General features: G+C 54.1%; 1 protein-coding gene across 2 annotated transcripts in view; it reads left to right on the top strand.

Moving 5' to 3' along the window:
• SMAD7 (SMAD family member 7) overlaps nucleotides 1–20,322 on the top strand; it is a 28,841-nt gene extending 8,519 nt beyond the window's left edge. The window contains exons 3-4 of one of the 2 annotated variants that reach the window (XM_069569314.1): nucleotides 223–294; nucleotides 19,039–20,322. In XM_069569314.1, the coding sequence (XP_069425415.1) occupies nucleotides 223–294; nucleotides 19,039–19,577 (611 nt within the window). In that variant the 3' untranslated portion in view covers nucleotides 19,578–20,322. Of the gene's footprint in view, nucleotides 1–219; nucleotides 295–19,038 lie in introns of both variants that reach the window. The other variant, XM_069569313.1, reaches the window with a different exon arrangement.
• The last annotated feature ends 127 nt before the right edge of the window (nucleotides 20,323–20,449 follow it).

The following is a 20,449-nucleotide window of genomic DNA, read 5'->3' as shown; positions in this document are numbered from 1 at the left end:
CTGCCCGGAGCCCAGACGGGTGACAAGGTGCTGTGGTCTGTCTCATGATGGGTAGCAAAGCCTGAGCAGCGCATTAATAATCAGCATCGCGGCTGGGAGTCAGCTGTTTGGAATGTGTGGTTTCTCTTTAATGCTGCTTAGAATGTGCTTAAAAATTAATCTTGGTGTACTTATTTATTTATTTGTGTATTTATTTCTCTCTCCTTCTCAAATCCGCAGCAGACTGTCCAGATGCTGTGCCTTCCTCCGCTGAAACAGGGGGAACGAATTATCTGGCCCCTGGGGGGCTTTCAGGTGAGATGCTTTTCTCTTATTTTCCCGGGGATTCCAAGGCCTCCTGAAATGACCAGAGATTTTGGAGGACCGGAGGTGGCCTTCTGCCACCCCAGCTGGTCTGGAGTTAATCCACGCTTTTATGTGCATTAAACTGGACGTATCTGCGCTCACTCCCGTCGCCCTTCAGCTCGAGAGTCTAGGCCCACCCCATAGATGTGGAAATGGGGGCCACCTGGGTGTGGGCTGTGTTTCTCAGTTGTTGTTAAGCAGCTCCCGGCTGGAGGGGCTTCGCTTGGTGCCTCTGATGTTCTTAGTTCTTGGGTTTAAGCTCTTCTCTTTCTCTTAGTGCATCAGATGCCTTGAAGGGAAGGGATCCACCTTTTGGAAGCTTGTAGAAGACAGATCCTGGGTGTAGGATGGGACTTTAGAGAAGATGACCTCGGTGCTTCTCTGCCCATCCTGCTTCCCGGTCGAGCTTCCGGCCGGAGTCTACAGTGTGTGTTGGGGATGGATAGATGGGTCACTGCAGATAGCAGGCGCTGACACTGAGCCAGCGGGGAAGGTGTCCCTCAGGGCCCACAGGTGTGAGCGAGGGGCCTGAAATTTGCCCCAGCTAGAGGGTTATGGAATTGGGTGAGGGGCACTGGGTAGCCTGAGCATCCTTGTCGCTGAGAGACGGGAGAAGAGAGTGATAAACTTGGAGATGCTCATTACCAATGTAAGTGGGAGACATTTCCATTTTGTTCTAAAGATGTCCTGTTTCCACCTGCTTTCCCCACCCCAGTATGCATGCCATCACAGGATTTTCTAACAACTAGCTAAAACAAGAGGGGAAGTAACCTAGGGGAGAAAAGAGAAGACCCAGTAGAGCTCTGGGCATTTGCCTTTGGGACATTGTTGTGGGTAGGATCGTGGCAGCGCAGATGGAAGCTGTAAAGGCTTCTGAGAGGGGACTTCTGACTGGTCAAGTGCCACTCAGTCTTGTTCCTCCCAGCCAGTTCCCGCTGCAGGAATTGATCTTGCCGAGAATGTCTTCAGGGAGACCCTTGTTTGTTTTGATTTCAGCACAGTATATACTCTGGCTGTTATCTGAGACAGAGGGTATTGTTTACTCAAAGCTCCTAATGAGAGCTGAGCAGGAAAAAAAGAGGAACCCAGAGAGGGCAGGGGGCTAGGGGGCGTGAGGATGAGCGTGGACTGTGGCAGTGGAGGAGGAAAGAACATACAGGAATGTGTGAGTTGTGTCTCTTCTGCTTTCTAAGGCTGAGAGGGTTCCGGAAAGAAAGAAGGCCAAGGAGGAAGAAAGGGTCTGGGTGAAATCGTGCACTCAGGATGTTGTTAGACGGTTTTATTTTTTAAATCCTGAATGTGCAGGAGTCCCAGCCCCTCCGAACCACATGAAATAAGCAAGGGAAGTGGTAGCTTTTGAAAGGGGGCTTTTCGGAAGGTTTGTTTTCTTGATAACATCTTGTCTGTCTCCTCTTCTGGAGGAAGTGACGACCAGCCTGGGCCACCAGCCTCCTTTCCCGGCCCCAGAGCCAGTGTGACAGTGTAGCCCCTTCTGAGATGGGTGGGCTTCCGAGAGTTTTTCTAGTCCTGGAAAGAAACTGGGGGTAAAGCAATCATGAACCCCCCAGCCTCCAGCCCCCATAGTAACTGCAGCCATTTCAATGAATGAGGAGCTGCTAGGAAGGAGTGCTTGTCTCTGAAGGGCTAGCATGGTTCAAGGGAACTGCAAAAAGAAAAAAAAAAGTGATGGGGGGGGGCTTTACATGAAAGAGCATTTGTTTTGAATTTTAGCTCTTGATTTACTAATTCCCAAGGCTTCAAAGTTTGAGCTCTTTCTTCTTTCCGTTCAGAGTTGGAGCAGTTTATTAATAATGTGCTGTGGGGGGAAATTGAAGAAACTGTTTCTTGGGTTGTTGCCAGTGGTTTGGGGGTATCTGGAGGGGAGGCGATGGGCACTGAGAAAACCCAGGGCTCCCATCTCTGCAGTGAGAATGCCGTGCCGCCGCCCCCCCCCCACGCCCCCCGGCAAAAGATGACTGTGGTGGCCCAGGTCCAAGGTGGCGGGTTTTGCAAATGGAGTATGCCCAAACCTCCTCCTTTCAAAGAAGTTGATCTTTCCATGGGGGGTGGTGGGGGTGGGGTGGTCAGGATGAGGCCAGCTGAGGGGGCCGTGCATTGGCTGAATGAGGCAGGGCCGGGTAGGGGAAGAAAGAAGGCTGCAGGGGGTGTGCCTGCCGTGCTGAGGGCCAGGCCAAGTGGGCATCAAGGTGGGAGCAGGGAAAGCGCCCACACACTCCTGCCCCCACCTCCCCCTGGAAATCACCTCTCTGAGTGTCTCTTTCACAGGCCCCCGTCTGCTGTTTTCCTTCCTGTCCTGCCCTGGCTGAGAGCGGGCTTAATGAATGGGGCTCAGTTTAGGGTGGGAGGAAGGTCGGCAGCGGGAGCCAGGGCTTGATTCTCTTGGCAGGGGAAGAAGGGAAAGAAAAAACAGTGGTGTGAAAACGTGGTGCCTCAGAGGTGGGGGTGGGGGTGTGCTTGAAGGCACGCCCCTCCTGAGATGCCGGGGTGACTCCAAGGCTGGCCCTTCCCTTTCCTGCGAGGAAGGGGAGTGGGCGGGCAGGCGCGCTGGGAGCCGGCCCGCTGGCTGCAGGTTGGAATTCCAGCATCGCAGCGCGGGGCTGGCCGGTGAGACACAGGCCCGAGCCTCTGGGACTCAGCGAAACAGACCCCACCCCTGCAAGTTTCCTCAGTCTGGGAAAACGGCACACATTTTTAGAAGGCTGTGACTCGGTTCCAGGAGATTGTACTTTCATTTCTGACAGCCGGCTCTTCGAGACAGATGGATTGCTCGGTGCTGGTTGTGTGTGTGTGTGTGTGTGTGTGTGTGTGTGTGTGCACGCGTGCTTGCACGCGTGTGTGCGGGCTGCAGACATACAGATAGACAATCCCATGCATACACACATGAGCGGGCAGATGCCCGTGGGCAGGCTCTGAGTAGGCCTGGGTGCCTCTCACTTGGGCGTCGGTGAACGACAGACAGCTCCTCCTTGAGGATGTGTGCTTGGGGCCCAGGGAGTGTTTATGGACTGGTTCTGAATCGTGATCGTAGGTGTGGTACTTCTTGAAAGACGTGTAGAGCAAATCCTGTTGTTGGCATGCATCCTGGACCAGGCGTCCCCACCTTGGAGAGGTCTGACATCGATGGGAAGCTTCTGGGTTCAGCTTGGTGGTGGAAATGGAAAGGATTTACTTGCAGAGCTTTCTCTGTATCACTGGTAATTGAGAGCATGCGTTTGAAACTGTCATCTTTGCAGCCTCCATCTGCAGTTTGAGGGGGGTGCGGGAGCTTTCATTCAGCTTGTCTGCTGTCCAGATTTGGGGCGGGGAGGTGGGGGTGTTGAAGGAGTACCGCCTCACTTGTGAGCTCTAGGTTGTTCAGCTGCAGACCCATCATATATTGATGTCTGAAGCTGGTTGGGCCTCCCTGGTGAAGGGCAGGGATTAGAGGCCAGCGTCACTTAGAGGTTCATCAGTCACTTAAACTTCAAAATGGGGCTTCCCAGGTGGCACTTCTGGTAAAAGAACCCACCTGCCAATGCAAGAGGTGTTAAGAGATGCTGGTTTGATCCTTGGAGGAGGAAGTGGCAACCCACTCCAGTATTCTTGCTTGGAGAATCCCATGGACAGAGGAGCCTGGCAGGCTACAGCCCAAGGGGTCACAGAGAGTCGGACACGACTGAAACAACTTAGCAAGCAAGCAAAACTTCAGAAGCGGTGCCACTTTTGAGGAGGGCTTCCCGGATAGCTCAGTTGGTAAAGAATCTGCCTGCAATGGAGAACACTCCTGGTTTGATTCCTGGGTCGGGAAGATCCGCTAGAGAAGGGGTAGGCTACCCACTCCAGTATTCTTGGGCTTCCCTTGTGGCTCAGCTGGTAAAGAATCCGCCTGCAGTGTGGGAGACCTGGGTTTGATCCCTGGGTTGGGAAGATTCCCCTGAAGAAGGAAAAGGCTACCCACTCCAGTATTCTGGCCTGGAAAAACCCATGGACTGTATAGTCCATGGGGTTGCAAAGAGTCCGACACGACTGAGCAACTTTGACTTGGAGGAGGGAGGTGGGGGGCAGTGGAGACCTAGTACTGATGAGTATGGGGGAGGGGGCTGAGTGAACCCTCTCTTGCCTGTGCAAAACCATGCTCATTGGAGACACGGTTCTATCAGCCCAGGGGAGGCCTGCTCCTTTGCCAAGGTCTTCAGATCCATGTATCGCTTCTAGTTCTGGGTGATGGGAGTGCCCTTAGGCCGGCATCCATTCCAGGAACGATTCTTTCCTCTTCTTTGATGCCTGCTGGCATCTCTGAGAGCCTCAGAGGAGAGTCTTCAAGAGCACCTTGATAATATGAAAACGTGGTCCTGGCTCCGTCCACCGTCAACTTGGGCCCAAACCAAGTAGCCTAGGCAAGAGCGTTCCATCCTGTTTTTAAGGAACGTTATTCATCTGCGTTTGTTGTCTGGTTGGGAACAGTGATGGCAAACTGGGAAATTGGCCTGGGTGCCTATGTGTGTGTGTTAATGTCTCCTTCCTGTGCCTGGAAACAGGCAACTTGTGGTTTCTCTGGCATCTCTAATGCCATGGGGAGTGGGGTGGGGGTGGGTTGAGTTCATCTACGTGGCCAAGAGCATGGGCTTTGGGGTTGTCAGATGGAGCAGCCCATGTGACCATGAGCAAGCCCCTTATCTACCCACTCCCTTCCCTTCACACCACTGTGAGGAGTGACAATCTGGGTCTCTGGGGACCCACAAGTCCCCTGGTGCCAACCTGATGACTCAGGCCCAGGCCAGCTCACCTGGTGCACACCCAGTGAAGACCAGTCACAGACAGCAGCTCAGACTCGGCCTCATCTGCAAGGCTTGAGGTCATGCACTCAGCCCTGGAGAAGGGCTCACTGTTAAACTCCCTTTGTCCTGGAGAGAATGAGGCAGTCAGGCAGGAGTCAAATGCAGGGTGACAGCATTTAAAGTCTCTGGAGCAAATTGGGGCTGCCCTGCCGGCCAGACTAGATGGGCTGCTGCCTCAGGCATCCTGTCACCGAGACAGAACCTGGCCAGCCCATGGCGGGGGGGGCAGGGGGGGTCAGGTGAGGGTCAGGTTCTGGTGTATCTCTTGGCCACAGTCTGGGACACCAACCCCCCCTGCCCAGGTAGGCATTGCCTTAGCAGAGCCCAGCTGTCGGCCTCTGGACCTGAAGAAAGGTCAAAGGATTCATGATCCGGTGGGCTCCCTGGGCTTCTTCCTTGCTGCTGTTACTGTCCGGCGACGCTGCTCCTGTATACAGTGCTCGCATTGATGCTCCCTTCACAGCCGGTGTCTTAACCCAGTGGGAGAGAAAAAAAGGCACAAGCAGGGGTCTCCAGACCTGCCTGCACGTTAGGACCGCTGGGATCTTTCACCTCACAGTCTGCTGGCACGATCGCAGCATCAAGTGTTTTTTGAGGCTTCCCGGGGTGATTTCAAGGTGCAGACAAGTTGGGGAGCCTCTGATGTAGGGGGTAAAAGGATCTCTGTTCCCAGGGGCAGTATCTCTGGTGGCCTCTCTTGGTGGCTGTGCACAGATTCTGTCTCTGCTCCTGTGGTGAAGAATTCGAGTGTCTTGCTTGTTGAGCCTCTTCTCAGCTAAGACATTTGCTCGGTTCTAGGGGGTTTCCCTGGTGGCTCAGCGGTACAGGATCTGCCCACCAATGCAGGAGACGTAGGCTCAATCACTGGGTCGGGAAGAACCCCTGGAGAAGAAAATGGCAACCACTCCAGTATTCTTGCCTGGAAAATCCCATGGACAGAGGAGTCTGGCAGGCTCCAGTCCATAGGGTCACAAAGAGTCGGTCCTGATTTAGCAACTAAACAACCGCAAGAACTTGACAAGATGTATTAACTCTGCTCCTTCGTCCTGTTGGCTTTGCTGTAGTGAAGGACATTGTAAAAGTGACCTGAGACAGGGTTTCCTTTCAGGATGGTGAAGGTGTTCTGGAACTTGCTAATGATGTTGCTCAGCTCTGCGGGTGCTGACAGTGTCGTTAATGGTAAATGTTACGTGATGTGTATCTTGCCACAATCAAAAAATAGTGACCTGCGGTAGCTTTTAAATACATGCAGGTATTTAGATAGTGCCTAAGAAACACTGGCTCTGGAGGATAAAACACTGGGAGCTATGGAGGTAGACACTTACTTCCAAAACATCTCTGAGGTCTCGCATGGTGGGGGAGTGGGGTGCAGGGAGTGGGGGAGATTGATCAAGGGCCTGTCTCTGTGGTTTTTCAGCCTTTCCTTTTCCATGCTGGTGGCAGAAAGGAGAGACAGGGAAGTTCCCTGTGGCTCATGTTCCATGGCTGACCTTTCAGCAGGGGAATAAGTCCCCTTCTTCCCTCTCTGCCCTGGACACTGTTTTCCTCTGGGCAGCCCAGGGTCTGGTAAGCAGCCCTGCAGGGGCTACCTCCCAAAGCCTGGGGTCCTCCTGGCTCCCGCTGGGCAATCTGGACCCCTCCTCTGGTCCTGCTGCCTGAGCCTCTGGTCCATGTGCGGTCTTCGCTGAGGCTGTAGGGCTGCAGAGGAGGCTAGTGACTCGTGGGAGCCCTGCCTTTGCAGGAGCCCTGCGAAAGGATACTGTACAGTGTGACCACTGGGAGGTCACCACTGGCCCAACCGTCTCTCTCTCTCAGCACTGAATGGCTAGCCCAGTCTGGCTGTGTGCCTACTGTCACAGACAGGCTTCCTCTCCGGGCTATTTTCAGCGGGAAGATATTATTAACTGCTGAGGCACAGTTCTCAATTTAGTGGCTAACACACCAAGAAAGCAACATTCCCTTGGTGGCGGCCGCTCTACCTAAACACATTGGCTCATGGTAGGGTACTGCCCCCAGCCCCCTTCCGCTTCTCCCCGTGGGGATCTGTACCTCTAGCCCACTTTCTGGGCCAGCTGGGACTGTAGATTCAGCAGCTGCCATAGAGAGAAATGAGGCTTTTTCTTAAAGCCGACTCAGTTAGAGGTGTAGACAGTGATCGTGGTTTATATTCTAAGATGAGGAGTTCTTTGTGACTTGGGATGGGGCACTGCGCGGAAATAGGAACTTTCTATGGAGTTTAGGGCAGTTGTTTAAACCAGGGTGATAACTTTCACCTTGGAAATGAACAGGAAATATTGGGACAAGACAGGAAATTGCATCATTCCTTTTATGAGAAGAACTCCAGAAAAAAGTGGTTCATGAAAGGTAGTGGCTGCGAGGAGGCCAGCCGGGTTCTGTTTTGTTTTGTTTCTTTCCTAGCCCCTTCTTTCCCTTCCACTCTCTGGAGAACTTTTAGGCCATTTTCATTTAAGAAAGAGGCTGTTTGAGAACTTTATGTTATTTTTATTATTAAAAAAATTTTTTTTTTTTACCAGAAGGGTCACCTTCAGTTGAAATGTTAACGGCAGCTTTATTTCCCGGTTTACTAAAGAATCTTTCATGACTTTTTCGGCTTCCTTCCCCGAGTGGTGAGGCTGAGCAGCTCTTGGCTGGAAGCGAATTTTGGTTTGGCTACACAGTCTTCTTCGATGCTGAGCCCCACCCTGTGTCATTAGCTCAGTTTTAACTTGCAGAAAAAAAAAACAACAACACACATACACAAACATATTTTGGGGGGCAGGGGGTAGGTAGGAATCTACTGATGCCCATAGCCTTTTCACCCCAGCGTGGGCTTCCCTTGACCACAGTGCCTGACACCTGGAAGTCTGGGGCTATCTTTATTTACAAGCTCTGAGCCTCCTTTTGCTCAGGGAGTCCCTGCCTTAGCTTCCTGAGTGTCTAGTGCTAGGGTTCTGGTGAAGAGAGGTGGCAGACAACAGATCCCCTGGTGCAGCTGTGCCCGGGAGCTATGCTTTGCCCTGGGGCATGGGGGTATCGTGGCCCTCAGTCACCCAGTAGCTTCCCCCGGAAAGGGCTTGTGCAGTCCCGAAGTGGAGAAGGTGGGGTTGTGCCGGGTGTGAAAACAGTTGTCATTTTACTCATCTCTGAGTTTCTAAGTTCCCTCTTTGACAGTCATTGTTCTCTGACGAGGGTGGGACATGGGACAGGACCCTGACCCAGGCTGCCAAGGAGCCATCTTTAGGATGGATACCAGGAAGAAAGAGGTTTGTGTGTGGCCAGCTTGCTCCTTTCCCCGCCAGCTTTTTTTTTTTTTTTTTCCTTATTGGGCTTTGTTTTGTTTTCATAACACAACAAGGGCCCTAGGGGTGTGTAAAAGCATTGTGGAACACTCGGTGAGGGTAGCCTGTCCAGACCGAGCAGGACGCCAAGGCAGAAGGCTGTGGGCAGGTGGTGAGCCCACAGAGGTTGCCTGGCCGGCGCCTGGCTTGGAAACACCTCGCAGGATCAGCCGCAGCTGGCTGGCAAGGAGCTGAGGACAGGGGCTCTCTTCCTGCCTGTGCAGGGAGCCTGGGGCCAGGCCTCAGCCTTTCTGGCTGACCCCTGCCTGGAAGGCACCCTCCCAAATAGGTGGGTTCACACGGGCCACCTCCTGCCGGTTCTAAGCTGGGGTGGTGGTGGGGGTGGTCAGTGGGGACCAGCTGCTTTGGGAGAAGTCAGCATGTCCCTGTGGTACAATCACTTAGTGGTGATTTATTGAGCACCTACTGTGTGCCAGGCTCTGCCGGCACAAAGGATGTAGTTCTTGGACTCAGCAGAGGGTTACGGTCCATCTGAAGGTGTTAGGGGGTCAGTGAGGTGGAGGGTCCTTGGAACAGAATTTGGCAGCTTCCGAGCTGTGGGGTGAGGTGGTGTTGTAAGACACAGCTGAGTTGCAGGGGCGGGCCTGGGGCTGTGCTTTGGTCGTGTTGTCTGTTGAGAGCCGAGATAAAGCAAAAGCTTGTTGATAAACAGAGGTCTGTCTCCCCGTTCCTGTGTCTGTCCCTGCTCCCCACTCATCTTGTTGATGGTGAGATAACAGCCCGTAATAGCAGGACGTAGGGTTGTAGTCCAGACCCTGGCCGTACCTGGGAGCACAGCTGAGCACGCAGTGGGGGCAGGGGTCATCTGGAATGGTAGCATTTATATCTTTACAGCCACAGGGGAAGTGGGACGTTTCCAAAGCCCAAGAGTTTGACTTTTCTAACTCTGGTGGGCTTGATTCTCATGAAGGCCATCTCGGGAAGCAACACTTGGTTTTTAATTTAAAATCTGATGGTCAAGTCCATTTTTGAGTTCCCAGATGATTTGAGAGGCTCTGGCCCGCCTGCGGGTGGGTTTCCACGAGGTAATTTAACACCTAGTTACCAAGGGCTTTCACAAGTTTGCTTGCATCCTGCCCCTGCTGTTCCCTGAGGCCGACTGATGGCTTCTTGGGAGTTCACTGGTTTCATTCATTCGTTCTTGCTCCTGTGTCAAGTCTGAAGAGCTGTTTTGGCCTGGGGTTTGTTCTCGGACAGTAAGGGAAGGGTGGATTTCAACTCCAGTTTCCCTCTTGCAAAATGGGGAGTTTCTATCTTTTAGACTCAGGTCACCAAGCCTGGACTGGTGGCTCTCGTGTTTACTCATTTCTGTGTTGCTTTTTTTTTTTTTTTTTTAACTTTTTGACATGGGGTTAACAGGAACAAAAAAGGACGAAGCCCAGAAAGGACTGTGCTGTAAGTAAGCTCGCCTATCTGCCTTTGCCACCTGGAGTTTAAATATCTGTCGCCCTTTCCCACCTTGCGGTTGGTCTGCTGAAGTTGGCAGGTCTCCTCCAGTAGGCTCAGCGAGCTTCTGGGGCTCGAGAGGGCCAGAAAGAGCTGCTCTGCTCAGAAAGTGCCTGGGGACCTTGCCAGCCCCAGGGCAGCCTCGCAGCCAGCGCAGCCCCTCCCCCTGATTAATCAGTAACCTGGAGGGAAAAGCAAGAGAGGTGTTCCTCCTGTGATCTGGGTGCACAGGACAGTTCTTAGAAATAGATGGGCCCCACCTTCAGCTCAGTGGGTCAGAGTCAGAGCCCCGCTGCGGGTGTTCCCTGGGGAAGAGACCTGGCACTGGAGGGCTTGCAGAGATTCAGAAGCCTCCCTCATCCCCCAGCCCAGTGTTTGTCAGATGCCCAGGAGGGGTTTGGAGAGATTACAGTGGGAGGGAAAGTGCCCACCCTCCAGGGTTCCTCCTCTGGGCTGAGGTTGGAGGCACAGCCACCAGCTGGCTGCATGGCCTTTGCAGAGCCATTTTTGCCCTGACCTTAGTTTTTTCCTCTACAAAATAAGCCAGTGGACCTGGTCCCCACGCCCCTTGCAACACCGAATGGCGTCCTGTGATCTGTGATTTTTGGTTCTTGGATTGGAAGGTGTGTGAGAATGAGACCCCTACTGCTGAGGTGGTGGGTAGCTAATGGCCCCTTCCTTTGGTGAAGAAAAAGAGTGCTCTTCTCCAGGTTTTTTTCATTTGCAGACTTGTTCAAGAATGAATGAAACCAGAAGGATCATTTCCCCCAGAAAAATGCCAATATTTGCAGGTATTTCCTGGGGTCCTTCCCCCCAGCACCCCCCACCGTGGAATCCTCTGTACTCCAGGGTGAACTGGAGAGGATTAGGAGAAGCCGAGCCTTTTCCCCCAGAAGTGGAATTGCTGGGCACGTGGTCATCCTGTGTTGGGTTTTTGGAGGCAGGGCCATCCTGACTTGTGTGTCTGCATAGATGGATCACAGATCACTTGGGGCAACCAGGTGGGCTTGAGGCTGAGTTCTGGGGCGGGGAGGGTTGGGGGTGGAGTGAGGGGTGCAGTGGAGGAGGAAGGGTGGCCTGGCTCTGCAGTCATCCAAGCCAGACTAGAACCCACATTTATGCCAGGCCCAGAGACCCCTGAGATGTGGGGTACACAGCGCAGAGCCGCAGGGGCTTTGAGAAGGGGGGTCCAGGGTGGGGGGACTGGAGACTAAGGGTGGGAGGGCCTTCGAGGAGTGCGGGGTGGGGGCTCAGGCCTAGGAGGTGTCCTGGGTGCTTGGGAGTGAAAGGGCTGAGCAGTGAGTGTGCCAAAGCCAGGGAGATTAGATTACGGGGCAGACAGAAGTAATGATTAACTTGTCCTGTCTGCCCACTCTCTCCTCTCTGTCGAACTGTTGTTTTTCCCTGCAAGTACAGTGCGGCCCTGGCCTGGCCCTGCTGTCGGGTTGTAAAGAAAGAAGGAATGAGGGCTGGGAGTGAGTGGGGGGGGGGGCGGGGGCGGGGGGTGGGGAGCCAGGGAGCTGGCCGGAGAGGAAGGCTTTTCCATCAGATCCAGCATTGGAATTTATTGGCCGGAATGCAGTAAACGTTCAAAATGCCATCCCGTCCAACAGTTTTCATAATTGTTATGGAACAAGGGGAGCTGGGGGAGGGGAGGGATGAAAAGGACTTTTGTTTCTCTCTGGATTTTTCCACATCTTCGGACGGTTTCTCTACCCTCTAGAAAAAATATATATATATATTGAGAGTTGAGCTGGAGGAGGATGGGGGACGGGGTGGGGGCAGGGCCAGCATCTGGGGCTGGAATACCTTGCAGGGAGCCTGGAGGGTCACTGCGAGCCCCCCAGGCTTTATTAAATCGAGGACCGCGCAAAAGCAGCTCCGGCAGAGCCTCCAGACATGCAGAATCAGACCAAAGAACTGCCCTGCACCTCTGGGGGTTGTGTCCTTTCACAAAATTGGCTTATTCTGCATCTGTGTTTGTTAAGATTCTTGAAGGTGTTAGCCAGCGAAACTTACAAGTGGTCTGTAACAAGAAGAAAATGCAAGGCTTTCTGGTGGTTTTAAGCGGAGTTTCTTTTTTTGTTGGATTCACATTTGTGAGTGGCTGCAGACCCCCAGTTGAGAATCTTCCTGCAGAATTTGGGGGCGATTTCAGTACCCGCTGCAGGTGGGGATAGGGGTGGATGAGAGTTGTGGGATATTCCCCTCCTTTTCGTGTCTTCGTGGAAGTGGCCAGGATCCTTCCACCAGGGGAGCAGGTCGGTGAGCAGGTGACAACTGTGCAGGTCTGCGGGGCCTGTGTGTGCAAGTGTGTGAACCCCCTTTCTGAAGGGAGCTGCTGAGTTATGTGGGGAGGGGGGTTATGGTGGGGACTTAGGCGTTGCACCATGGGATGGATTGAAATTCAGACTTGCAGGATGAGGCTGGATGCACACTAACCAACAGCCAGGGAGGCCCATTTACTGTAAATATTATGAATGGAGTTGGCTGGGCTGGGAGTCCACACCCTTCCTCTGAGGCCTCTGGGAGCCCAGCAGAGCTGGCCTCCTCAGAAGGCAGGCAGCCGGGTGCACGCTATAATTTGCGTGGCTGAAGGCTGGGGCACAGGAAGCCGAGTCAGCCGGCTGGCGAGACAGATGGGAGCTTTTGATATGTGTGGCTTCCCGCCCCTGCCCGGCGCTACCCTCAATTATATCCTCTGATGGCAAAACACTGCTCTTAGGAGAGACCCCTGGGCTGGGGCCCCTCTGACTCGGGCCATCTGAGGGGCTCTGGAGGGTGGGGCTGGGGCCCATCGTGGGGGAGCAAGGAAGTACATTTTACCTCTAGTAACTGATTACTCATCACAATTTTTAAGACACAGTCACGAATCTTCGAGACTAGCAGGATCTGCCAAGTGTGTAAGCTCGGGGAGTTTGCAGGAGGAAGGAGGGTGACGATGAATGAGAAACTTCAGGGCACCAAGCCCAGTGGGCATTGGAAATAAAGTAGTGATACAGGCCACCCTCCCCTGAGGACTCACTTCTTCGTGGGGGCCATGAGTGATGGAAGACAGGAAGAACGCAAGTTTGTAACTCTGCAGTTAGGGGGAAAAAAATTGGGTTAGAGATGGACCCGGCCAAATCTGACTCCCATCTCCTTTTCCTTCGGATTTTATTTTGTTTTTGTTTTATTGTTGCAAATGAAATGCAAAAATGTGCCCTGATCCTCAAAGTGATTTTCTTAACTCTCCGGAAGGTCGTAAAAATAAATGGAGCCAGGGTTGTTTAATACTGAATCTCCCTGAGTGGAGCCAGAGCCCAGCAGAGCCCAAAGGGGGCCCCTCACCCACCTTCCTGTTAGCTGTGGGCAGGTCAGACTGTGACTCTTGACAGGGCAAAGCTGCTTGACCAAGGTCACAGAGCAGCGGCTTATAGGTAAAGAAGTCTTTTCACTCCTGGCTTCTTGGTGCGAGGGAGCCGGATTCCACACTTGGGGACAGAGTAGGCATAGCATTTCCAAAGTGGGCTCTGAAGGACACTTTGTTTTTCCCTCTGGCGTTTGGAGAGGACTGGTGTGGCTTTAGAGGCCTGAGGTGGCTGCCCACCCACAGCTCACACAAGGCCGTATTCTGGCCTTGAACCCAGCTCTGCCCTTCAGCAGGTGATGGGTGCCTCCACCTGCCTCAATCCCCCTCCGTTAACATCAGGACGCTAACACCATGCAGCTTCACGGGGTCCCCTCTCTGTGAGCCCCTTTCCACTGGGTGTAAAGTGTCACCCCAGAACCCTTCTCCCATTTGGGGTGAGGTGGGGGTGAGGTGGGGTGTGGTCTGCATTTTCTGAGCACTTGGAGAACCTCCAGTGTGGCTGCTGGCCAGGCCCGGACCTCTCACGGACTTCTAGCAGATTTTCATAACACCAGTGAGGCCACTACTGGGAGCTCCGTTTTAGGGAGCCTTGGGAGGCAGATTTGAAGGGAGAAGTCTGACTCCATAGCTGGGAGATTGGGCCCAGGGATCTGAAGAAGCGCCCTGGCCTTTGAAGGAGAGCCGTTGGGACCCCCTGCCCATCCCCAAGTCCAGCCACCTCAGTAGAGAACCTTACTGCCAAGCTCTGGGAAGGAAAAAAAAAAAAATCCAACTTTTTCCTTCTGCCTTCTTCCAGCCAGAATTCATTCTTGATTCCTTTGATGCAAGAGCTTGGGGTGGTGGTGATGCGTCTCATCTCGGCGTTTGTCGGGTAACTGAGGGTTAACCTGAAGCATTTTGAATTAGTTTCAGCCCCATGGGGAGCTTGTGCTAACCCCCAGAGCTGTCTTTGCTGCCCCCGGAGCTTAGGGGAGCAGCTCTGGCGCCATCTTTCGAGTTCCGGATGAGGCTGTCAACGTGGCTGATTAGAGCTGACCCCAGAACCCAGACTGAGCTCAGACGGCACAGCAAGCGTTTATGTGTTTCTTTTAGTTTTTGGCCATTTGCTTCCCCAAAACTGAAAACCAGTGAGAGACTTTTCTTTAATTGTGTTGAGGGTGAGATTGGATGGGACAGGTTGGCACTATTATCTCAGTCCCTGTCTCTGGAGTGGGCTGGCTGCTCTCAGAACAGCCAGTTTCCTGCCCAGGGTGGGGACCCAGGCTGACGGGAGCTGTTAACCTTTGGGATGACTGCTTAGGGGGAGGACAGGATGAGGCAACCCTCGATGGCACCGGGAGTCCCAAGGAGGGAGGACCCTGGACCTGAGAGGCGAGGCGTGGCCGTGTTTGCGTCCCAGGGTTGCTGGGTGTACTGCTGGGCCTGCGTGGGGGCCCTCCCATTGCCCTCCTCGCCTAGGTTCCATCCCCAGCCGCCTGCCCCGCTGGACCGCTGCGGGGGCGGGTCGAGGAGGGTGGTGGCTTGCAGACCCATCCCACTGTTGGTAAAGAGAATGTTGGATAAGAGAGATTAGTTTCTTTATAATCCAAGTGCCTCTCAGAGAAGAGCATTCCAGCCCCCTGCAGCCCCTGGCAGTGGGCACGTAGGGCTCAGTGGGTGCCTGCTGCTGTGACTGTGCTATCCCAAGAGCATCCTTGTGAAAAGTCAGATGCCCCTCCCCCACCCCATCAGCACCCCTTCTGTGTGTGGACTCAGCTCGCATGTGGTGGCCTCACTTCAGATGTTCGCAGGATCCCCCTGGGTGCTTTGGAACGGCTCTGCCTCTCTGGCCTATGGTCACCTTCCTAAGCTGGAAACTGGACACGGTACCATCGAGGCCCTGACCTTGACCTTTTCTCTGTCCCTCCAGCTTTTTCTTTTCTTCATCATCTCCTCACACCTTCAACTAAAGAAAAAAATTCCTCTCTTACCTACAGTGTGGCCTTGAGGTCTGGTCACCCTGTGCCATTTCCATTCCGGGCGTGAGATTCATTCATGAGCCTCTGGCTTTCTAGAAGGGTCTGGTCTGTTCATTCATGACCAGGGTAATTAAATAACTCTTTGTGCGAGGCAGGGAGCTCCTTGTTAAGTGGTCTTCCCTAATGCAAGTGCAAACACGAGGCAAAGTCCTTCCCCTTCTCCACACCGCCTCCCCCCTTTTCCTCTTAAAGGGTAGATTTTTATGCTTTAAGGGAAATTGGGAAGTAGGGGGGGGACAACCTTAAAGGAATTTTAGGCCGATTCAGCACTTTTCTGGGGTTGCTCCAAAAATTCCCTGCACTGTAATAAAAAGAAAAAATTGTGAGCAGGCATCTGATTAGTTCGCTTTTTACAACACAGCTTTTCTTTTGGATACTTTAAAATGCACAAATACGGTTTTAAGACAAACCCCTGTACAGTTTTCTGAGGAGGGAGAAGTTGTTGAAAATACCGGAAAAGGTTATAAAAGCTGAGGGAAATTAACAAGGGACAGCGAGTTGTGCCTTTGGAGATTCAGTATCAGCCCCCAGCATACGAAGACCCTTCCTCGGTCCTTCTAATGAGGTGGGGGGGCTTGTTTTTCTGTACACGGCCCTCCTGGCTCCTCACCTCGAAACCTGGGAAGCCCCAGGAGCTGAGCGTCTGCACAGACCTTTGTGGGGAGATGCTTGTGGGCTGCGGGCCTGGTTCAGGGAACTGTGTTTCTCTGAAGATGCTGCTGAGGGCTTCCCAGAAATGTGCCCAGATGCCGGGAGTTCAGGGCTAAGGAGGGGAATCCAAAGTGGCAATTTGGGGTATTGCACCGTGCTGCTCGACGTGGGCTGCGCCCCCTCTGGCGAAGGGTTTGCGTGAGAGCCTGTTTTGTGCTCAGGGTTAGAGTTCAGGAGCAGCAAGGAGAAGAGGTATCAGGGTACCAGGGGACTGCAGGGTGACATGGGAGGGTTGGTGGGGGTCCTCCTACCCCCTACTCAGGGCACTTTCAGTGGGCTTGCAGGGGGCCTTGTTCACATCCAGGGACACCTGCACGCTGCTGTTTCTCTGGGCTGGGCCATTCACCTCCACAGAAAGAGGCTCTTTGCAGGGGATGTCTGGAAGCAAATTGCTGGGTGGACTGGCGGGCTGCACAGATGAAAGAGAAACCCACCAGAATGCACCACCCCCACTACTGTTGGGACATCAGGCCCCAGCCCCCACCCAGCTTCCCCTGCCCCCCTGAGGCCCAGCAGGCAGACAAGGCCCACACCCAGCTTCCCCTGGCCCTGGGGGGCCTGGTACAAGGGCCACTTGATCTTCAGCCCCCTGCCCTCCTCTTCCTCCTCCCCCCCAACCCCCACAAGCCCTCTGCTGGAGAGGGTGCCAGGTTTCAGGGTAGCCACTCCAAGGGTCTCCTCAGCTTCCCTCCCAGCAACTCCTTCTTTTCCAGGCCAGTTTGTTGTCCCCAGTGGGGATAATAGCACTTCTTGCAGTTTGAAACACTCCCCCTCCGACAAGCAGGAGGGGAGGGCAGGCGCCCTGTGCCTTGCAGAGGAGTGCCTTCTCCCCCTAAGCAAACTTGGACGCCAGAGCGTTTTTATTTACGTGGCTGTTCTGGGTCTTTGGTGTAGCAGCCGTCAGCCCAACTCCCTCGGCAAGAGGGTTCAAAGATTGCCAGCGCTCACGAGTTTATTAGCAGTTGATGGATACTTTGCAGAAACAAGTTAATGCCTGATGACTCACCTTCTGCTCCGAGCCCTTGTCCCTCTCTTGTTTTTCCATATGTTCCCGTGTGTGTGCACACAAACACACACTCAAAACACACAGTTGAAGCGAATTCACATTCAGGCACATAGCCTCTCTTGTGCTTGTGGTTCAGAAAGGCCCGTGAGGGTGGGAATGGAGGGGCCAGGTTTCTGGTGTTGATTTTAGGGGTGGGGGTTGTGGGGAGGCTGGACTCTTAGTCTCCCCATTTTGTGTAGCTGGTGGGGCAGACCTTTGAGAAGGCCGGGTGGGGTGTCTTGGGGACCACTGCTCAGGCTGTCCCAGGGGGTCACCAAACACATTTGTACAGACTTATTCACGGGACAGTATGCAAGGCAGGCTGCTGCTTTAAAAAAACAAACAAAAAAAAGGTAATGGAGCTGACTGGTTCCCAGGTCCTGACATGTCTGTGAACGTTGGAAGGAGTTGGTGTACTGAGCTGCGCTGGTTACCCAGCCTGCCGGGGCAGCAGGACACGGGCCCCATCCCTGCTCCAGCCCTGGCCTCTGTGCTGATACCCCGGCATCGCCCTGGCGCTAAAACCCAGGGGTTCCACAATCAAAGAGGCCCGAACCAATCCAGAGATGTCTCACACCACCCCCAACCTTGGTGTCCCAAGCCCCCCACCCCAGTACGTGAAAGGCAAGGACTGCAGGGAGGGCGGGAGGAGGAGGAGGCTGCCTGCCCAGCCTTTCCCCATTTTTGTTAACAAATACAAGACTTCCGGTCTCCGCCCTGCCACCACAAACCACAGCGTTCCTGCAGCCTGGCCGGGCTGGGGGAGATTTATGGTTCCCAGTCTGAGGCCTGCCCCGCCGGCTCCAGCTTAAAGAGGAAGGAGGAGTTGGAATGCCAGCCGCTGGAGGCCCCCCCTTCCCTTCCGTGGATCCCCCTTTTAAAGACACCCACCCCCATCCCCAGCGCCTGTTCAGGAAAAATCACCTTGCCAGAATCGCCAGTCTCCCCTGCTGCTGCCTGTGGGTAGAAGCATCGTCTAGAAAGGCAGGGGTGGGGCCTCCAGGGGAGGAGGGGGATGGGAGGGGGCAGGGCGCAGGGTTGAGTTGCTTCTCCGGAGGGAGGGGGAAAAGGGGGATGCCGGCGAGAAGGGCCTGCAAGCGTGGCCGAACCCACTGTAGACGTGCTGTCTTCTGTCTGGGCTGTGACACCAGGGTGCATGCTGTGATTTGGCGTGGAGACGTGAACTCACCCTTTGTGTACAGATCTGCTGCTGACGGACACGCTGAAAGTTGTGTTTCTATTAAGAAGCTAGTTGTTTTTTTTCACCCTAAACCACCTCCACTAAAGTTTTTCTGGACAGTGATCCCTTATGACCAAGGCACTGATCTGAGAACCGGGTGACAGGCTCAGAGACTCTAGCAGGTGTTCCTGGGGTCCAGGTCTGGCTCTTTCGTCCCTGGAGCCTGAGAGAAAAAAAGCTTTCCGAGTCCAGGTTTTCTCATGAGGATGACTTGAGGCTGGAGCCTCTGGCCTTCAAGGTTCCATCCCGTTGAAAACTGAAATTCTGGACCATCCATTATAACACCTTCTCTAGCCCTAAAACCAGGGCCAGCCAACTTACTGAGAGGTCTTTGCTTCTGGGCCCTGCAAGGATGGGGCTTTGGCTTTGGCCAGGTGGGCACATGTCCTGTGTTCTTGATAGAGTCGGGGGGATGGGAGGGATGAAGGGAAGAGACTCCCCAGTGAGCCCCGTGCATAGAGGCAAGGCTTTTCCATCACGGGGTCAAGCTTTCCAGACTCCCCGTAGGAGGACTGTCCAGCCTGCATCACAGCCAGCCACCTCATACCTCCTCCTGTCTTGCACCGAAACAAAGACCAATCATGGGGGTGTATGTATGTGTGTGTCTTGGTTTCAGGAGGAAGAGGAAAAGGCCAGTCTGCATCACCACTGATTATGTCTGCCTTTTTTCTGTCTGTTTTCCAGATTCCCAACTTCTTCTGGAGCCTGGGGATCGGTCACACTGGTGCGTGGTGGCATACTGGGAGGAGAAGACGAGAGTGGGGAGGCTCTACTGTGTCCAGGAGCCCTCCCTGGACATCTTCTATGATCTACCTCAGGGGAATGGCTTTTGCCTCGGACAGCTCAATTCGGACAACAAGAGTCAGCTGGTGCAGAAAGTACGGAGCAAAATCGGCTGTGGCATCCAGCTCACGCGGGAAGTGGACGGCGTGTGGGTGTACAACCGCAGCAGTTACCCCATCTTCATCAAGTCGGCCACACTGGACAACCCGGACTCCAGGACGCTGTTGGTACACAAAGTGTTCCCCGGTTTCTCCATCAAGGCTTTTGACTACGAGAAGGCGTACAGCCTGCAGCGGCCCAACGACCACGAGTTCATGCAGCAGCCGTGGACTGGCTTCACCGTGCAGATCAGCTTCGTGAAGGGCTGGGGCCAGTGCTACACTCGCCAGTTCATCAGCAGCTGCCCGTGCTGGCTGGAGGTCATCTTCAACAGCCGGTAGCCACACGGGGAGAGGGCAGAGCGGGGGCAGAGCGGGCCCAGTCCAAACTACTTTGCTGCTAATATTTCCCTCCTGAGTGCTTGCTTTTCATGCAAACTCTTTGGTCATTATTCCCCCCCCCCCAACCCCCCCACCGCCTACCCTCCTTCTCGTCGTCCTTGTTTATGTTGTTTTGTTCTTTGAGAAATAGCTTATGAAAAGAATTCTTGGGGTTTGGAGGGGCGGAGAGTGGTATGGTTGGCAGAACACTGCTATACGAAAAAGGGGAAGCAAAAAAATCAGCACCACCATATACCGTGTAAATGGGGAGCAGGCCCCACCCTTGGGGCCATCACTACCCTTGTCAGAGGGTGGGGTGTGCGTGCGTCAGTGTGTCTGTGCGTGCACGTATGTAGACAAGGGAAAGTGGTGTGCTCTGTTTCCTACGCGTGTTGCCTGCTGAGAGGTTTGTGTCTCCTTTGCCCTTTGGACAGGCTCAGTGGGGCAGCGGGTGTCCCAGCAGAAGGCTCTGTCCCCAGAGCCTGGGGAAGCCCCCACCCCGCCTCGCCCCTTCTCGGACATTGGCCTGTCCGAAGGCTTCTCCGAAGCCGCCCCACCAGAGGCCGGACCAGAACCCGTTTCCTCCTGCTGCCTCACTCCCCTCTGGCCACCCCACTGCCATCGTCATAGCTGTCTGTCTCGGCCATCTGCTCCTGGACATCTCTGGGATGGGCTTCCCAAGGGTTGCCGGGGCAGCCCCGTCACAGTATTGCTCACCCAGCGCCCTCTCAGGCCCCTCTGCCTCTCCCCTGCCCTGGTTACATCAGGTTTTTCCTGGACTCACAAAGCCAGCTCAGCACTTTCCTCCCCTCCGCAGCCTGTGTTGAGCTCCG

Source organism: Ovis canadensis, chromosome 23 (genome assembly GCF_042477335.2).
Source record: "Ovis canadensis isolate MfBH-ARS-UI-01 breed Bighorn chromosome 23, ARS-UI_OviCan_v2, whole genome shotgun sequence".
Taxonomy (NCBI): Eukaryota; Metazoa; Chordata; class Mammalia; order Artiodactyla; family Bovidae; genus Ovis; species Ovis canadensis.
Note: the sequence above shows the minus strand (reverse complement) of the source record. Positions and strands in the feature narration are given on the sequence as shown.